General features: G+C 39.7%; 1 protein-coding gene across 1 annotated transcript in view; it reads left to right on the top strand.

Moving 5' to 3' along the window:
- Positions 1 to 20,816, top strand: part of PRKN (parkin RBR E3 ubiquitin protein ligase) — a 675,053-nt gene that overhangs the window by 644,322 nt on the left and 9,915 nt on the right. Inside the window, 1 exon segment of the mRNA XM_054279727.1 lies at positions 14,463 to 14,549. Coding sequence (XP_054135702.1) covers positions 14,463 to 14,549 — 87 coding nt within the window.

Here is a 20,816-nt window from a genome sequence, read left to right as displayed (position 1 = left end):
TGAGGAGAAAAGGTAAAAATGTTACAACATTTTCCCCCCAGATTATAATTATTTCAAGGATAATGATATATTTCTGTTTATGAGAAACCCAGGGGTATGTTACTTTTTCCTTTGATTTGCGCAAAAATAACCCCCCCAAAAAGACCCAAAATACCATGATTAGCAACAGAATAGAACCACATGTACGCTTAAGTAGTGGGGATTAGACACACATTAATAATTTCCTCAGGATCAGTTATATCTGAATAATATATTTTTAAAATATTCTTCCTTTTTTTCCCCCTTGATTAATTATCTGCTTTCTGTGCGGGTCCTGAATACAGAATTTGGCTCATGCTACCCTAATTACCATTGACTCATTTGCATAGAATGCCTGAAGGATGTACCTGGGGAGGCAGAAAGGGTGAGTTTCTCCAAACACATTCCTTTTTGTTCCTATCACATGAATTCACCAGAGCCATGTGCCTTCGTGGCTGGAAGGCTTCCAGGTGTGGCTACTTCCAAGTCTTTTAGGAGCAGGGAAGGAGATGAGAGTAAAGGATGATACACCTTGTGTTTGACAGTAGTATTGTTCTTTGTTGTTGGTATATTGGTATTGTTAGCATTGTTATAGTTGTATTATTGCTTTTATGGAGTTCTAACAGCAATTATAAGGTTCTTTCTATCTTCAGAAGCAATGTGAGAAGAGTAATGCTTCCAGGTATTAACAAAAGGAAAATGAATGTACTGGGAGAGAGGGAGGGACAAAAAAAGAGAGAGCAATTTCAATAGCTTTAAGACAAAAGGTTTTTAAAGGCTTGGAGGAAAAAAAAATATAGTGAATAGCTTGAATTTTGTTTCAGGACTGAAATCAAGAGAGCCAAGATGTAAATGTAGCAAGAGAAATTGAAGGAAAAAGTGACTTTAGATGGAATGAACAAGAAGAATAGTGAGAGGGGGAGAGCCCAGGAGGACGTGCATTACTGCAGCAGAATATCTCAAATGAGAAATATTTAGGTATGTGCTGTGACTAGTGAATCTTGGTGCCATTACAGCCATATGAATTCATATCCTAGGTGTCAGAAACAGGCAGGTACGCTCTGATCCTGAGCAGCCGTAAATTAATGTAGCTCCACTGGAGAAAATGGAGTCTTGCCCGTTTGCATAAGCCCAAGAACTGGCCATGATAGCGAGAAATTTCACATATAATCAGATCATCAGACCACAATCTGATTATCACATAAGATGAATTCTTGAACTCCCTTTCTTATTAAAAACAAACAATAAGCCCTATCACATTGGTTTCTTAGAAGCACTACATAAATGAGGAATCCTTCAGCCATGCCTGCTTATTCTAAAGGCCTAGATAATTTGCATTGCAGTCATTAATTCCAGAAACTAAAAAAAAAAAAATACCAGTTCAGAGTTCTGAGAACAATACCTATTGGTAGGCACAGGGATGTCCTAGAGGTACTTGGAGGGCCTGGTTCATGCTTCCTAGGTTTCAGGCAATTTGTTCCATTCCAGCTGGTATTCGAATGCATTATGTTAGATTTGTCTTCTTGCAGTGGATCTTTTGAAGCAAGACTGTTTCATGCATATTTTTTTAGTCAATCATAAACTGTTTTTATACAGAGCTCTGGTGTACTCCCATGTTATTGAGTAGTTTCAGGTTGGAGTCATCCTTCTGTACTCATGCACGTGCAGATACACATTTCCTTGGGATTTAAGGATTGCATCTGCTTTTCTGACTGCGCTGAGGAAAGGGTGAAGATCTACACTTTGGTTTAGTGTTATTTGTTGTGCCATCCAGGGTGTAATTGCATGTCATATGTTTAATAGCAGTGAAATATGCTACTTGTGGGTCCTAGGCCTGCGCTGGCTTTTTCCATGTATTTTCTCACCAAATTCCATGTCCAATTCATCAGCAGGCCCACACTTTCCTTGGTCTTCCTTTTGTTGCTAATGTACTTGCAGAAATCCTTGATGCCTTTTGTGTCCCTCACCAGATTTGAGTCCAGGTGGGTTTTGGCTTTTCTAAGCCCACATTTGAATAATGTCTTTATAGTTCTTCTGGATCGTTGCTCCAACCTCTTGCATGCTTCATTTTTATGTCAGAATTTTGTCAGGAGCTTCTTATTCATCAAGTGGGTCTCTTACTATTTTTAGTTGACTTCCTGATGGTCAGGATGGACAACTGTTAAGCAGGAGGAGGTGATCCTTGAACATCAGCCACTGTCCACGCCCTTGTTTTCTCCAGGGCTGGCTACCATGGCACTCTTTGGCCCTAAACAGGCCAAAGTAGGTTCTCCTGAGTCCAGATTTATGGTCCTGCTTTTTGCCTTGTTCCCTCCTCTCAACATTCCAAACTCCATCAGTTCAGGGTTGCTGCAGCCTAGGCTGCCTCCAGTCTTCACATATGCTCCTTGTTCTTCCTTGATGGAAGTGCAGCAGACCATGGCCCCTTGTTGGCTCCTCTGTCCTTTGTGTCAAGGAGTTGTCCTCAATGCACTCCAGAAACCTTCTAGACTGCTTGTGCCTTGCTGTGCTGCCTCCCAGACAGCTAGAGAAATGTGGTGCTTTTTGGGTGATTTGTAGATGTCAGAAATCCAAAGAAAAGTAAAAAAATTGCTGAGTGGTAAAATTATCTTGATAAACATGAAATATTTTTAGAGCATATTTTTTGTAGTCAGGGATCTTGCTACCTGTCAGTATAGGCTGATACAGGACAATATTTGTGGGATTTATATGCATGTATATGCATTCAGAATCTGAATGGAGTTTCTTTTGCCATAAAGTGTTTATTGTGTGGTTCTTCAAAACGGTGCTGAGACAAGTGCCAAACTGTATTTCCTGAAAACCAAACAATGTTCAGAGCTCACGTTTCAGGGGTCATTTTTTGGTAGTCTGTGTAGTTACTTTTCAGTAATGTCTAGGATCAACAAACCAGAAAAGAATTAGTTTGAAAGGTCAGACAAGAAGTCACATTATTGACTTGGTATATACATTGTGAATACAATTAGCCCAGATTCGGTAAGTTTGAAAAAACATTCTTGTTTCAAAAGAAAAGAACTTGAAACCACACAGCTAAGCTTTGCATTAAAAAGAAGGTACAGAAATTGAGGTATCCTTAATGGAAGCTCTGCATTGTGACAGGGAATTCCTGTCAAAAACCAATCCAGCTATCATTGTTTTTTGATTAAGTCTTTTTTTTCAGGAAGCATCTGCTTTTGTTCCATGAAAGATGGAGCATGATATTTTCATCATTATTCCAATGCTTTCTCCAGCAGTGCTTATAGAACATTTCACAAATATGATCCTCCATTCAGAAGAACCAAATATGACAGTTTTAAAAAATATATGCAATTTCTTTCTCACTTCTAAACAATATTTATTTTAGTTTATTCCCCTTTCAGAGTAATTGAAATTGTAGATCCTTGGTCTAAATCCATCCTTCAGAGCTTGGAGTTGGTGGAGTTCCAAGGTCTGTCTACATCTCATTTTAGGCTGAGGCTTAACACCAAGTCTTCATCTGTCTTTGAAATTTATCCAAAGTTTCCCAGTGTTTTTCAGTGTCAATATTCAGACTTAGAGACACCTCCAGTTAGAATCCTTTCATGTGAGGTTTTTTTTGTTTCTTTTGGTTTTTTTGGTTGATTGTTTGGTTTTTGTTGTTGTTGTTGGTTTTGGTTTGGTTTGGGTTTTTTGGTTTGTTTTTTTTGTTGGTTGGTTGGTTTGCTTTTGTGGGTTTTTTTAGTATTTCCAATAAAGTACTATTCACACTCAGAATTTGAAAGAAGCAGCTATTGAACTGAGTGGCACTGGTCTTTAGCGAGCACATGGATTGAGTCTGATGATTGTAGATTATGCCCTAATTTTAAAAGATTCATTTCTTCATAAGACAAACATAAATTAGAAGTAGAATAAGGACTTAAGGTCATTCTTTCCCTGCCCCTTCAAAAAAACCCAAACAAACAAACAAAGAGAATTTCTCTCAGAGAAATCCTTATGCTCCTACTGTGGTCACTAAGAGGGAAGGCACGCTCACTGGATCCATGTGCAGAAGCTAGGCATTTCCTGAGAACACAGAGACACACAAATCTGTTCCTTATTTTATGCTCACCCTAGTACATAAACTAGATGTGTGTTTACAGTTCTAAGAAGCAAGTGCTACAAATAGGAGATAGCATGAACCCAATAAAACACTTAAAGCAGCACCACAGTTATCCCAGATACATTATTTATGCTATTTTATTTGCTCAATGGTCATATTCAGAAGGGTGTTTCTTTACAGGGCTTCAGCTGTTACCAGATTCAAGAGAAGATGCAATGCCCTTGAAACAAGGAGCACCCCTTGCTCCTTTTCTGTGTTTCAGTGCATCTGAATACCATTTCTTCCTCATGAGACTGTCTTGTCAGGACTGGTTTTGTGTGTATCAGCTGTTAGTAACCCTGGACTGGATCATAGCTGTTGACTATGATTTTTTAAGAATCTTTTTCAACTGCAAAAGCTTAGCCAAGCCAGCTTGTGCTGATTCCTGTGTCACTGCTGCCATCTTCGGGAAGTTTTCAATATTGCTGGGTGGGCTTTTCTTAATGTAGATGAATTCTGGCAATCGGGAGATGAACAAAATGTACATCTTGCATATTGTTACAAGAACACAGTCTGAATGGCACAGAACAAAAGGTTGTATGTGGGATGCCTTCATTCTGTTAGGGATATTTTAAAAAACATTCAAGGAAAGGTGTGTCCTGATTTCTGTTGCAATTTGGTGTGAATTAAGCACTAGGTAATTGCCTAGCTCTCATCAGCTTCCCAGCCTGCATGTTCAGTAGTTCATTCCAAGAACCACATTAATGAACCCATCAGATTTCCAGGTCTGTTTGCACATATAAATGTGCAGCTAGATGCTCAAATGCCCAGGGCATGCATGCAGAGCAGCAGTATTATCATATGGAAATAGGTTTGTTGTACTTTTTAAGGGCATATTAATAGAAGCTGCTCTAAAGCTGCTAAAGCAGAAGCTAAAGCCACAGGCAGTAAAATTCATTCCTCCTGACATTGCTTATGAACTGATATATGCATTCAGCAACAAAATATCTTTTTCAAACCTGGGAGAAGTGATATTTTAATGTAGCATTCAACCACTTCGTTGAAAAAAAAAGTTTTTACATCACAGTTGTAGTGTTGTGTGTTCTGCAGGAAAAAATAGTCACTCGGTTATACTTGTTATCAAATGCATTGTCTCACCCTTTCTGAAGGCATGTCAAGAAAACTGTCATTTTCTCTCTTTACATCCCAGTTCCTAAAAATAATGCTTTCTTCCATGTAAAATTTCTCTACTTCTTTGTATCCATTTGAGTGATGACAACATACACTCTAGCTTTGTTTTCTTTACAATGTGACTCATGCTCTGACTTTATCTGATCTTGGGTAAATACTGTATTGTTCCACTAAGTGACAGAGGATTTCTTCCACCATAAGTGGGAGGGGCACAGAGTTTGTGTTTTAATATGTGCCTATATATATTACATAGCTAAGGTTTTGTTCCTATTTTACTTTTATTTTTCTTTTTTATCAGTTTTAAGTGGAATGGTGCATTCTTTTATGATATAAGATAGGGAATTATAGGCACTAGATAACAAAAAGTCTTTTGAAAATCCCTGTTTTACATTTTACATCTCCAACTACTTTAAAAGTGTTCCTCTTATTCATAAGTTACTAATCTCCTTATCCCTTGCATCTACTTTCTAAGACATTCCATTAAATTATAAGGTGGCAATGATACTGGATTTTTTCAACGTTTCCTCATATAAACACTTTGTAATTTATTATGGAAATCATTTGTAGAAATCTTACATTAACCTGCATCCACTTTGCATTTTATTAGTCATCCAGGCATGAAATTGCTAAACATTATACACTAGATAGATGTGATTAGGTGTCTCTACTACTTACTAAAGTTACTTAAATGGGAACAGATTTAAGTCAATACAAAATTGTTTTTTCTCTCCAGTGGGGCCAGAAAGAACCTAATACCTAATTAAATTCCTTTGTCATGTCAGTACTGCAGAAGGAAATAAGGGATGTCTGCAATTCTGCATCCCAAGCAGTGCTGAAACCTGCACCCAGCATAACACAGCCCCACGTAGAGAGAGTAATCCAGGTCCCAGATATGCTACAGCTGCATTAGCTACAGATTACTGGAATGGCTGTGAGACTTCCAGCAGGGCTACCCAAAAGCTTCTCAGCAGTGCAACCTGCAAGTAAAACTCAGTTTTTCCACCTGAAGAAAGGAAGAGTCTAGGCTGCTGCTGCACAGAAATGAGAAGGAAGAGGAGAAGTGGGTACAAAGGAATTAAGAGCAGAGGAGGATGAGTAGCTGTGACAGCTGGTCCTGAAGGAGGGGTCAGGCTCCATGGCAGCAGCTGTTTCTGGGGCTAGGAAGAGCTCCTCAAAGTAGTAATGTTTAACATCCAAGGTCTTGTCAGAGTCCCTGTAGCCTGCCAAGCTAGAAGCCTTGTTCTCTCTGCTTGCTGTCCACAGCTCTGGCACAGGTAAGTAACAGGGACACGAATGCCTTGCAGGGTTTAGCAGCCTGCTGCTCTAGGCAGCTGCTTGCTTGGTTTGAGCTTGTTTGGCTTCCTTTTCCAGCAGTAGTTTGGTTGGCACCTAACTGGGCATCCCTTCCTAGTGCTTCAGGGCACAATATTGTTCTGTTAAAGCTGTGCACCTCTGCCAGGGCCATCTATGTCTGTTTCAACAACCAAAGCCATGGTCTGCTTTGAAAATTGTGCAGTGTTTGAACTCACATCTGCTTGGGTGGTCAGCTATCAGATAGTTTGTTCAGTGATAACAAGATCTAACTCTCTTATGTGCACATAATAGCACAACTAACAGGTTTTCACACTTTCAGTATACCACATATTCTTGCTACTAACTCTGCTTTATAGACTATGCCTTCTTATTTTCTGAGATGGGCTCATAAGTCTCACATCCTAGCCAACATGCTAAGAACAAGATTGTGTAATACCCTTGTGTGTAGATATGAGTAGAGAAATCTGGAAAGAGCATTCTCTCTTCTCCCACAGAGGCCTGAAGTCACTTCTGAGAGAAGTACCTGGATCTGACCCTGGTTTTGTCTTCTCTTCTATCCTTTGCAGTGCTTAGACTACAAGGCAACAAAGGAAGGGAGCTGGGAAGCAGAAATAAGATTGCCAATCTGCATAAATCAGCAAATCAGGCTTGAGGAGGTTTGGGACAGGTTTTCTGAGCTTATGCTGTCAGTTTAACCAGCCCACCTTTTAGGTTAATGGTACCTGATGTAAGGCAAGCTCCAGGACAGAATGTTTGGCTGTAGGCACAAACTCACCAGCGCTCACTGAAGATACTTCAGATGTAAATGCCATCAGCTAGATCTTAGGAAATGAGCCCACGGGTTGTTTTGCAGGAGTCAGAAAGGAGACTTTTACTTCCAGATTCAAAAGGAAAACACTGAAATCTTGATGCAGTCCTATGCTTAAAGCTTTTTATGTTTATAGAAAATTGCCTCTTATAGTATTGATGGCAAATTGCCCTTAGATTGCAAAAGCTGCTCAGAGAATGCAGCTGTATTTTTGAAACCATGTTTTGACAGATTGTCAGGCTTCTCACAAAAGTTTGATTTTAGCTGAAATATGCATAGTAAATGTGTGTACTTTATTATAAAGAAAAAGACCAAAATTGCTCTGCAAGTACTACTATGCTTTGCAATTGCCTCATATCTGATAAAACTGGTGTCATTAGAAATGAATGCTTTTTGTACTGTGGCATTTATCTTCATTGTAGTATTTGCAGGTTTTTCTGTAACTGGCAATTGGCAAAGCCACAAATTCTGAGTAAACATAGCTTCTCCAGATGGTAAATACTCTGCTTTTAAAGTTTCCTGCTGTAAGGAGAAGAAATATCAAAAGACAGGGTGTGTAGATGATGGTCTCACACTTGGTTCTGGATATAACAAAGTGCCAGAGGCAAAGTCAATCCAATACCTGAGATGTCTGGTTCACAGCAGCAGCATGACAAGGACTGTGACCTTCACAGAGGGCACGGGGTGGTTTTAATTGACTTTGGGTGGAAATAAATAACAAAGTTCATAGTTTCAGAGTGAAAAATACTCCGTGTGTGCCATATTCTATGAAATCTGGGGGGTGTGGGCTTTTCTAGAAGAAAAAAAATCTGGACGTACTTCTCAGTTACTATAACATCATTTGTACTTTAGAAAGTGCATTTGGAAACCATATTTTTCTAAATGGAAACCCTACAGAGAGACAGCTTGGGTCATTCTGTTTGGCACTTCCTGATTGCTTTGATTTCCCATAAGGCATGCTCATATTTTCAATATAAGTGTTTGCTCCAGTCAGCAGCCTATAGTTTGACTACAAAAGCTCATTTGGGATTGAAACTTGGTGCCCTATAATATTTTACATTTTCAAGGAAGTTTTTTAACCAGATGTTGATGTTGTCCAGTGAAGATAATTAATTTTTACCTGTCCAGTGAAGATAATTAATTTTTACCTATCCAGTGTTTTGTTTGTACTACTATTTAATAAAACACTCTTCAGGTTAAAAAAGACTAGTTTAAAAAAATCCTGTTATTCTGATAAAGAGCAAACAACTGTACATTTTTTCTATACCATATAATTATTTGATGGTTGGAGCTCAGGGTATTCTGTGTGATTGGTGACTACATAGCTACGCTCCTCCATTATATTTTCATTTACAAAAGAGGGGGGTGCAGAAAGCATGGAAATACTTCCCTGATTACCTGTGTTAGGCCAAGTTTTGACCTTATGAAACCAGAATGTGGTTCTTTAGAGGAATGATCTGAGACAGCTATTGGGGAAGTCCAATGTCTAAAAACTGGAAATCATCTTCTTTATGTGCTTCTATGTGATCTTGGACAAGTACCTTTAGTGTGGATCCTCGGTGGCATTTAGGTACACATATCAACTGAGTTAATATCCTCAGATTTTAGGGATCTGTGGCCCAGGTTTTCTACAAATCAGGCTTCAGTCACTAAAACAGTAATAGCAGTTCTCTGTTGCTTTACTGGCATGCAATGAAGGAGGTTTTCTTACAGTTCCAAGATGTTCTGATGCTGCAGTGATCAAAGCTGTGCAAGTATTTTAGAATGCTTATTTTGCTTTGATGTGTAATACATAACCAAACTGGTTAGAAGACTTAAAAATGTCTATTTAGTTCCATATGTGTCTTAGATTATGCATGACTTCTCTGGGATTCTCTTTAGACTATACTTAGCCTTCTCACATTACAAGAGCACTTAAAGTGCATTTTCTGGCAGCTCAATAAATAATAGAATTAACACTTGTCAGCTGTGGTTTATTTCAGATCTAGCATGAATTATAATGTAGCACTCTTTTGGTTTGGTTTCAAGCTTGATTTTATAAGAAAGAGTGAGGTAGATACGTTGAAGGTTGATTTCTTGATGTACTTGTTTTCCTAAGAAAGAAGGTAAAAGTTGTAAGCACTTTTGTTGTATTTTAAATGAAAAGGAGAAAAAAATGAAAGGAGATCTGTGTTGGTTTTCTTTGTTCATATAGTTATGGTTTTTAAGAATCTTTGCATTGCTTGCATGCTAGTTTTGCTCCAGTACTGATGAAGATGTTGATCCTGCCTGCATTCAGTAGCTTTTAATTTTCACAATTCTTACCAGTAGTGGAGGGTCCAGACAGGCACCACTGAATGAGGGATGATGAAAAGAGAAAAGGTTAAAGAAGTGATCTTTTTAAGATTTTACAAGTCAATATATTCTCACTGACAACAGGTCATAACAGAAGAAACTGATTCATTCTATGATGAAATTACAGGTTTGATAAGAAAAAGTAATTGCACAAAGTCAATTTCTTCAAGTCTTTTTGTATGACTTCAAACTAGAGAATATTCTGATAAGGAATCCTTCACCATATTATATCAATAAAATCTTTCAGTGGGCTGGGTTCCAGCTGATGTGGTTGGGATCTGAGCAGGAGCATTGTCTCATCACTGCCAGGTGATGCAGTATGGATGCCTCATCGTGCTTTGGTCATGAGGATTTAAGAATTGGCAGATCACAGAAAGCAATGTTTTCTGTGAAGAATTTATGCAAAGCAGGATGTTGCTAGCAGCATTTGACAGGGACTGTCATCAAACCTGTCATGATTCAATACTCAACAGTGATTCAGAAGTACTTAAAAAAAACTTAGCTGATGCAGCAAGGCAATGATACAGATTAGTCAAATACAACTAGCAACAAAAACAAGACAATCCTCAAAAAAGTGCAATGAATATGATTTGGGGCTGGAGGAAAGAGGGGGAATGAATGGTTTAACCAGTGAGAAGTCAGGTATCTTAATTACAGTACCTAAGCACCTTCAGTGCTTAGGAAGAAAGTATGGGATACTGAAAGACTCTCTATTTTAGCAGAGAAATACAAACCAGGAAGCAGTGGCTGGAAGCTGTAACTAGGAAGAGTCAAAGTAGACATTAGATAAAAAATTTAAAAGTGATTTTGAAGACCCAATGAAACTACAGTTGAGAGTGCATCTTTCGTCACCTGATGTCTTTAATCTGGATGTGAATGTTGGCTTTGGAAGGCACACCTCGGCCAAAACATGGTCTGTCTTCAGCACAAAGCCAAGAGTGATAACTGTAGGAGGGAAGAAAGGACAGTTCAGATTTCAACATGGATTGCAGAAGGTTGGTAAGAAATGTGGATATGTGCCTGAGTTTTGCAAGAAGTCCCTAGCAGTGCACCTGCAGTGCTGCAGATTAAACCTCATCTGTGACTGCCTCACTGCAAACTTCCTGCATTCTTCTGTGTAGACACATGGAAGGAAGTAAGGGTGAAAAAGAAAGGGAATATCTGAGTTAAGGAGTAACTTTAAAATAAAAGAAGGGAGCTCAAACTTGAAGCTTTGTGCAGAGAATGGGAGTATTTTATTGAAGTTGGAAGCAAGATGATTTTAATGGTATTACTTATAAGCACTATAGGGAGATATTATCAGAGACCAAAGAAAAGGCATTTGCAGTAGAGGGAGAGAATGAGAGCTGTGGTGCTTAATCCAAGGCAAAGCAAATCTTTGAAATGTTGTGAAAAGGGAAATGGTAAAATCTCTACTTCTAAAAAACCAAGCAGCATAGCATGCAAGTGAAAAACTCATTTTCCTTTCATTCAAAAAAAAAAAAAAAAAAAAAGAGCTGCATTCTGCTCCCAATTCCAAACTTAAAACACTATAAATGGCCCAGTCAGGAGTAACTGAGACTGAAGCTTCATTTTCATCCTAGTTTTTATTCAGCATCACTGCGGACGTCATCTGTGGCATTTGAATTCTGTAGAAGTGACTGGAGTTTGGTCTGATTTTACCTTTTGTTTGAATAATCATAACGATAGGAGGATTTTAAAAACAGGATCTGAATCCCTGTTGAGGTTTTTAATACCCCATATTCTGAGGTCACTGGATTTAGGATTTCTGCTTGGGTCTATCTCATACATTTTTACAGATATTCAAAAGCCTGTAATAGCCCACACACAGGTTATATTAATTTCCAGTGCCTAAATCCCTTAAGTGCTTTGGGGATTTCCCTGCTAATCCTCTTTTTAATGCAGGGGTAGGTTTGAACCTTTGGGATTTATTCTTTGTGTTGGTTGTTTTCCAACCAAAGAATCTTTCAAGGGTAACAACGGCAAGTGCTAAATGTGTAGAGACATAGAAAGTTTATCTGCTGTTTATATTAACACAGCAATCTGCCAGTCTTTATTTGGCATAAGAAGGAAAAGAAAGTGTAACTATTATTAGTAATTACAGTACTTATAGTAATTTTAAACACTTACTAATATTAAATTTATGCAAAAGTATTAAATACTGACTTAACATCAAATCCTTTCCTTTCCAAGGGCAAAGTAACTGTATTAATATTAATGAAGCCATAAAATACAAGTTAACTGACAGGATTTTTGCAGTTGCTTACTGCAACTGTATTTTGTTACTAAAAATTTATCATATTTTTCATGTCTGAAAGTAAAAAATGAAAAAAACTATCACCAACTGCTCTTTGTTGTAAGTGACATGCCTTTTCTTTATGATGCATGCTTTGCCATAAAAAGGGAGTGCTTAATGCATTTCTGTTGGGAGATGCCTATTTATTCTGACAAACTGATCAGCCTCCAGGGTGTTTCTTTGCCACAGAACTGATTCTACATCTCATCCATTATCTAATAGGATGTGAAAAGAGTATCCTGTCTCACAAAAAAAATCAGGCTTTGTTTCATTACAAGGATGTGGCAGGCCCACTCACAGACTTACTAGCAGGATATACAATTGTTAGCGAAAGGCCCAGTTATACACTCATGAATGTTTCCAATTGGCCTGTGGGGAAAACATTGGTAACATTGGTACTGAGGATCATTTATTTCAAAGGCAAGGATAAAATATGGCCTCTATAATGAGAAAATGCATTCCACGTCTTAAATAGTACTGCAGGAGCTTATGAATTTTATTATTGTAATAAACACCAAAGCCATATAAACTAGCCAGCCAGAATGTCTCTGCAAAATATATGCCCTGGTTATTTTTCTTCTCTTTTTTCATTATTTCTCCCTTTACAATGTTTATGAAAGGTTTAAAATTGTGCTTGCATGGGAAAAGAGAGATTGGAGTAAGGAAAGCAAGCTGAGGCATTGTGTGATAAGGCAGTGATAAAGCAAGTGTATACAAGACACTGTCAGACAAATGTTGTCAGTCAGATGTGCTCATAAGGAAATAAAGTCACAAAGGAAAAAGAGAGTAGGATACGCAGTAGGAAATTCAATTAAACCCAGGCATAACCTTAAATGTTAAGGAATAACAACTCTTTAAGACCTTAGGTTTCCAGATGGAAACTGTCTACATGTTTGAGCAGAGCTAACACACCTGAAACTTTTGACCACTAATGCCCTGCAAATCGTTGTTGTATTTAAATGATGCTCTATTACAACAATGCAGCCTCCCATACAACACACCCCACAAAAAAAGTGCCTCCATTGCAAAGCTGCTTGCTAACAACCATGAGTGAATTAACAAATCAGTGTTGGTTGAAGTAAAACAAAACGTTTTAGGTCATTGACAAAATAGAGGAAGAAGTGACACGAAAGCAAACAAGTGATTAGGTTTGATATCTCTAGAAGTCAGAACGCTCACTCCACAGCTCCAAATTTCCCTGCCTTTCTAAATAACAGGATCAATCCTTTTGGACTTGCACTATGCTTCTTTTCATAAAGGGCAGTTACTTTAGCATGACAATAAAATATGATTGTCAGTGCTTCTTGGAAAAGTGAAAATACAGCTTGAAATAGTTCAAAATGAAAATACAAAAGCTGGAATTACTGGCAGACAAACGTTCTAGTGTCATGTCCTCCTGATGTCCTTTATTCATTATATGTGAATGCAGCTCTATATCTAAAAATCAAGGCTGTTTTATAAGTCTTGCTTATAATGCCAGTCAGAGTGGCTTACCACTGAGAGATCTTTCAGAGCCTGGAGTTGCATCAAGACAGCAAAGCTTTAAAACAGCATGAGAGACACCCATTCTACATTATTGACTTTTCCCTTTACCTGCAAGGACACAGAATTTAATGCAGCATTGATGGGTCAAAGATTTGACATATGTCAAGTCAGATATCTTCATTTTAGAGTTTAGAAAAGCCATCAAACCTGATACATATGAACCACTTTAGGTGGCAGAGGCAGTCAGACAGCTAGGGAGAATTGTTTCACTTATCTGCAAAAGACATTACTTTCAATGAAGCCTTATGTAAAGAAAAATGTTATTTAAGGAGAATAAAATCAGAACAACTGCTAAAAATGCAATAAAGGTCTAGAGGTAGATCCCTAAGCCCTGCATTAAATATCCTATCATTGTGTTCTTTCTATGATTTTTTTAAACCATCCTATAAAGGTCTATGGCAAGGATATAAGTTCCTAGAAAATGGTATTTCATATGGCCTTTTATGAAGTGGTCATTCCCTAGGAAAGTCAGCAATAGTTTTCTATAGAGAAGGCATTTGATTCAGAACTATGAATAGACTATTTCCATTAGCAAACACTATACAGCAGAACAGCTTTTTTCAGCTATCACCCTTCTTCTATAAATAGATTTCACAGGAGGAAAAGCACACCCATAAACTATCTAGTATGACTTTATGTCCCCAAATGGACCATGTTGCAAAATCTCATATTTTAATAATGGCATTTGTGTTACTCCACTGATAAAATGTATAATAATAACAGCAAAATTGTTGTGTTAATGATCAGAGTGTATAATAAGATGCACAATTAGGAGGACTATGGGAATTTAATAGGAAGACAAGGGCAAGGGATCATCTATTGTATGACTCTTCATGATTGTAACCTGCTGTCTATGTCCCTAATGTGTTTTTATGACTGGCATGCTTTGGTTTGTTTCCCAGTCCGTGTTCTGCCGTGAATGTAAAGAAGAATTCCATGAAGGGGAATGCAACTCTCTCCTCAGCCCACCAGGAGCCATGGCCCAGAAGGTATGGATCTCACAATTCCTGATCGTTATCCCTGGCCCAGCCAGAGTGACATTTGTCAAATGGATCCTAATTATAATCCTAAGCAAAAGCAATTATGTTCATGCTGAATTACTCCAGCCGTCGGAGTTGCCGAATTGGCTTTGCGGTGGATTTCAGTCTCTTTGATTGATAGAGCAGCCGAGTTCTGTCAGGAAAACACGGGGCTCTGCCATTAGTTGATAAAGAAAAGGCCTTCCCAGTGGGCTTCTAGGGTTGTCTCTATTCAATGTGAACACTTTTGAAAGGCTTTGTATAGTCTTTCTGCCTTTCAGTTTATTTTCAATGCATCAGTCAGGAAATCATGTGGGTTTGGCGCGAATAACAGGGCTTTTTTACAGCCTATGCAGCCTATTGGTAATTTATGTTTTAGCTTACAGAAATAAAAAAATATATTGTTTAGGCTGGAAGTTGTTAGATGATAATTATTCTAGGTTGCTCTATAATTTTTTAGCTATTGTAGCTATAGACCTGGAGAAGAAATAGTTTTTCTCTCCTGGCATTTGTCTTTGTTTGAGATTCAAGTTTTTCTTGAAATAAATAAAACGTGTAAACCACAGTCTTTCCAAGAAAAAAAAAAGAGGGAGAGAGAGTGAAAGACCAGAAAACATATCCCCTAAATATCTCACAGCTTGATGCCCAAGCTGCACTCCTAGGAAGCAGAAAACTGGTATTCAGATATCTGGCAGATTTGATGCTAAGAGGAAACTCAAACCCTGAGCCTCCACACAGTCCAACGTGGCAGATAAAGGTTTGTGGGCAGGTGCTGATGAGGGCTTGCATCCAGCCAGCTCTCAGGGAGGCGTGCCAAGCTCCTGTGACTGCCTGCAGGCAGGCTCTGTCTGAGGCAGGCTTCTGGGGGCTCACCGAACACAGACTGACAGAGAGCTGAAATTCTCTTCTGAGTCTTTGCCATGTGCTACCTGGAGATGGTTCATATGCCATACTTTGCAAACCTTGCACTAGGTCATGACCTGTGTAGAGATTCTTCTCTTTAACCTTTCTTAGTGAAGCTCTTCTAATTTATAAAAAGAATTAGCATTAGTTGAGACAATGAAACAGCCTGTATCCTCCTAGTCAGTCAGGGTATCTACCTCTGTTGACCTGGAACATGTGTATTGTATCAGACCCAAAATCCATCTACTTTCCCAGCCTCTAGTGATTTGTGATGTACATGTGGTATTTTATGTTTAGTAGCTATCGGCATTTTTTTTTCTCCATGGGTTTGTGCAACCCATTTTTGAAGCCATATGTATATATAATAAGGAGATTTGCAGCTTAGCTGCCCTCCACGAAGAACAGTGTCATTTTATTTGCAATAGCCTTAGAGCAGTCTTCTGGTTCCCATTCACATTTATATAAAAAAACAAAGCAACTTCAACAAAGACATTGAGAGATGCTTAAAGCATTCAACAGTCTAGTAAAGCAGGAGACCAAGGCTCAATGAATTAAACTGAACTATAACTTGAATACATCTCAACATGAACAGAGAGCTCCATATATTCTATATAAGTATATAGTTACTTATGCTTGGAGTTTTGCCTCGAGTACTGAAAGTGTCATGGCATGTAAAAAGTGAATTCAACAATGTTGGCTCTGTGAAAACTAGAGTTCATGTAATTTTTATCTTCTAAGGCAGAAATAAATGTATACCAGGAAGAATCAGAATACCATAAGAAGAAGTAATTTAATTTAAATATTTGAATATTGCCGTTGCTTTTCCTTATAACAATGGGAGCACTTCACCCATCTGATTCAATCTCCCAGCACATGAATTTCACCCAATCAGACCTGTTAACTTAGCAATGGTGACTGCTGTTGCAGTTCTAGTGTTACGTGAATGTGCTTGCTGTTCCTTAAAAATGTCCTGCACTCGCAAGGAACTGTTTCCAGAACAGCTAAATGATGGTACCAGAATAACTCTTGCACCTATACAAATCAGGTTCCGTGCACAGACAAGACCACAGACTAAGCAGCATTCATTGAGACTCCAGTCTAAGCTGAAGTTAATTTATTTGGGTCCGTCTCCTCTTCCCCTAAGCAGCCGAGAGCGGCACTAATGGAACATCTCCACGAGGCGGTGCTGTGCCACTGAAGGAATGTTTTCCCTCATTTTCCTTAGCCAGGCGAGCAAGCCCAGCGGCAGCAGAAGCAGGGCGAGCGCAGGGCTGCTGAGATGCTGCTTTCACTGCCCAGCATCCCCGCAGAGCCGCCCTGCACACAGGCTCCCGAACCGGGCACACCGACCATTCCGGGGCATGTATGGAGAGCAGGACCCGTGGGACAGTTTCCATCTCTCCCCCTGAAATCGGTGTAAACATTTATCCACCTGTGCTTTCAGGCTGTCTGCTCCACTTGGCATCACCTGCCAGGTGCATAGGTCTGTGTGTCAGACCGAACTTGCTGTGATTGTAGTGCTTGCTGAGGCAGTGAGAAGGTTTGTTTTATTTTTGTCCATGGTCTGTTTCAAGGTAGGAATTGAAAAAACCCACTTCCAGGGCTATCTCCTACTCATGCAATTTGACTCCTTTCTGGATCCTTTCCATATCATTTATTTTATCAAGACATTTTATTGCCACTACTTCTGCCAATCGAATTTAAGGATCAAACAAACACACGGCCATTAAACGGTTTCTCTCCAGAAGAGGTGCAAGATACACAATCAGTTTCAGGGAATTACTTCCAATAAGAAAAATGCAGGGTTTGCTTTAGCCTCTAGTAGCTGTTGTGGTGAAAGGAGTTTCTCTTGCCTTCACATTTCTGCAAATGCCTGCAGGTCTCTGGTGTTCAACAATATGAAACACTGTGGACAGGTTCAGGCCTCAGTCAGCGTGACAGAGGTGAACACGGTGGAGCACAAGGAGTGTGACAGAGGTGAAAGGAAAACCAAGAAGGAGAGTTCTGGCAGAGGAATTGGGTGACCAGTAGTGGATGGCAGCAGGAAGAGCTGTGGTGGCACTCCATGCAGCTCTCCTAAGGTGTGTCAGGGCACTGCAAGGGCTGTCTGCTTCCTGGGGACTTTCCATGTGTCAGGGCAGGGCCTGAGGACAGGGATGAGCCAAAATGGTGGAAGGTGAGTCCACAGGTGGCTTATGACTGGGCTGGGCAGGGATGTGGGGAGCTGGAGACAGGCCATGCTGCAGTGTCACCAGGCAGTGACATGGGTTCCTGGGCCATGAACAGGATGCAGGGATTAGCAGGGGATTGGGACAGCAAGGTCTGATGGTACCCTCAGAGCCTGACACCAGTTTGGGAAGACTTGGAGAAAGAGAGCCCCCAAAAGAAGAGATAGACCCTGATATAGGGGAATTTGAGTTTCCATGAAAACCAAGAGCTGACTGGAGGGATTGTAACCCATCAGATGGAGTGGAAGCTCCAGAAAGAGGAAAAGAAAGAGAGAGGTGAAATGACATGGCACAGCTCTGAAAGTCCAGGAAACATAAATGGTGGTGGTGAAATGGGCCTGTGCTTGGGCAGATGTCAAAAGGAGGGAGGAGGAAGCCTGAGGTGCAGAGAGGGGAGTGTAGCTGGTGGGTCTGTGACGGAGGGCAGAGAAGGATGGAAGGAGCAATAGGGTGAGTTGGCAGGAGGAAGGAAGAGAGCAGCCATGACTGAGGACATAGGAGGGATAAAGCAGGTGCTACATGTGCATCTCTGAAAGCCTATTCCAAATGAAGGAGTTGGAAGCTTTAGGGAAGCTAAATGGCATTACTTGCTGCTTGGGGTAAAAGGCAAACTCAGCAGCAAGCATGCAGAGAGCAGCCCAGCTTTTACTACTGGCACATCCTGACCTTTCAGATCTGTGCACAGATATTGCATGGGCCATTGGGAAGGATAAAATGTTCTATTTCTGCTGAAATGCCTACTTTTAGCCCAGATAGGCCATTGGAAGCTTATCTTAAACATTTACCTACTGGTGCAGGACTGATTATTTCCCATCATAGTGTGTAAATTACATTATTTCAGGGAAAATTAAATTTATCTGTGGCAATATCAGTTAGGAAGCTTTGTTTTAAAACCATTGCTGCCTCCTGGAGCTGTTTGAACTTTGGGATGACAGAAGAAACCATATTTGATGAATTAAAAGGCACAGTGTGCATGATGGAATCAATGACACAGTAAAGGTGACTCCAGCCAGATTTAGGTTTAGAAATAACCACATAGTCCCTGCAATGTACACCACAAAACCAATCTTCCTGGCCTCTTTTAACCTCACACATAGACAGTCTGTGCTGGCGGGGAATCTAGCCATAAACCAGCTTCCTCTGTAAGTCCCCACCTTAAAATTAGCCCAGCTTTCCTAGCACAAACCTTTCTAGATGGTTTTCCAGTTACAAGGATAAGCAATGCACCTTCTTGCTCACTAGCAACTGGACAATAAAATGTGGCCACATATTAGATTTGAACTTTTTCAGAGTAGCTCCCAGGATGGTTTCAGTGCTGGGCATGTTGATGAGGAAGCTGGTTTATGGCAAGGTAAACTGTAATAGCAATGACACTGATGTAAAAGCAGTGCCTATGTAAATAGGTGAGTAGAATATGGGGCACTGAGTCATAAGTGTTTGGGGGGGGAAAAGGTAACACAACCTGGATGAAATGTGTTATTAAAAAGTATGTTTTAGAGTTGGTTCTGTGGACAAACTTTCTCCAAGAAGCTGCTGATTATCTTGTCCCAAGAAACTCCTTAAAAATCCTGTCAGAACATTCCTAGTCTTAGTCCAAGCCTTAATTCCAGCTAGTCAGAGAAGGAGTCTGTTATAGCAAGTCTGGCCCTGCAATCCATGCAATCCAGTAAAATCCTTCTCTAAGTATTCATCTTTAGCTGCTGATGCAGCTAAAACTTCTTACCCATTTTTCGCACACAGGTTAGAGCCTAAGTGGTGTAAATTTCTGCCATTTTGTTACATGGAAAATCTCATTACCTGCTAAAGATGTTCATTTCAGACCATGTTCACTGTATATGCAAACTAAAAAATGTATTGCTGGTTTTATCAAAGTCTTAGCTTGTCAGTGAAGTAATTTTAGCCCATTTACAATAACACTAGAACTTACAGTTCAAATCATAGTTAAAATAAAGGATATGCAAACTTTCTGGTAACACTCATTTCCCCAGTGTTATTTCTAAACTTCCACTCCTTGCCTGGGTTCTAGGCTCAATAGCTGCAGTCTGGAATGGGCTGGTATAGTGAATCCTTTACCAGAAGGAGCATGATGCTGATATTGAAGGATTTTTTTTTTCCTTCTTATTCTATAATCTGCTTGGAGTCAGTCTTATTTGTTTGTTAGCAGACTCCTTCTCTGATGCACAAGCCAATGTTGGTGTGTTTTATCCAAGTTGGTTATGCCTTTGATCTCTCTGTTGTACTCAAGACTGTTTTTACTCATTCTTCAAGGCTGTATTTGGGTAAGTGACCACTTGAATGTGGTTTATAATGATGGGCCCTCCCATATCATCCTGTGCCTCTGCTTTCAAGGCTTCTTCTGTCATCCCATGCTGTTACTCCTTTGCACAGCATTTTATTGTAGGGTCAGAGACAGTTTGTTCTGACTGATAGTACCTATAATGGTCATTACTGCCGGTAAGTTACAAAAATACATTAACTGTTGAACCATGCAATAATACAAAAATTGTGCAAAAGCAGAACAGGGGAATAGTCACCAGGTGATTCAATAACATCTGTCACAGGCTAAATCAAATCTGTAGGCATGCCAAGACAAGTTCAGATAAAGCTTGATGGGTCCTGAGGCTCATGGTGCTGGCACAAAGGCTATGGTCTCTTACAATAAATGGCAACATCATTTTTACTGAGGCATAAAGATACATGTTTTATACCTTCATCTACAGTCTTTTCCAGTGTAAATTTATAGCTAGTGCTGTAAAACTTGACTTCAACTCCATTCTTAGCCTGTGGGACACTGCCTGTCCTGGCTGTAGCCCTAAGCTGGAGGCCTTTGTCACCGAATCCCAAAGCCCTTCCCAGACCCACCACCTTCAAATCAAACCTCAGCTGTTCCTTGTTTGGATCTCAGCCCTCACAGTCCTCAGGTAGCTAATGTAGGATCCAGGTAATAGCTCTATTGTTCTGTAACTGGCAGTATAAATTTATCCAGCACCTCTGTCAGCCCAGGAGCCCATCAGACCTAACCAAAAGCAGAGCAGTCGGTGCCTCAGCTGAGTCAGTGCAAATCTGACCCTCTTCATCAGCACACACTTCCAGGGCTGCCCTCTAA

Source organism: Melozone crissalis, unplaced genomic scaffold (assembly GCF_028551555.1).
Source record: "Melozone crissalis strain CALT ecotype California unplaced genomic scaffold, PUWL_Pcris_2 ptg000027l_1, whole genome shotgun sequence".
Lineage (NCBI taxonomy): Eukaryota > Metazoa > Chordata > Aves > Passeriformes > Passerellidae > Melozone > Melozone crissalis.
Note: the sequence above shows the minus strand (reverse complement) of the source record. Positions and strands in the feature narration are given on the sequence as shown.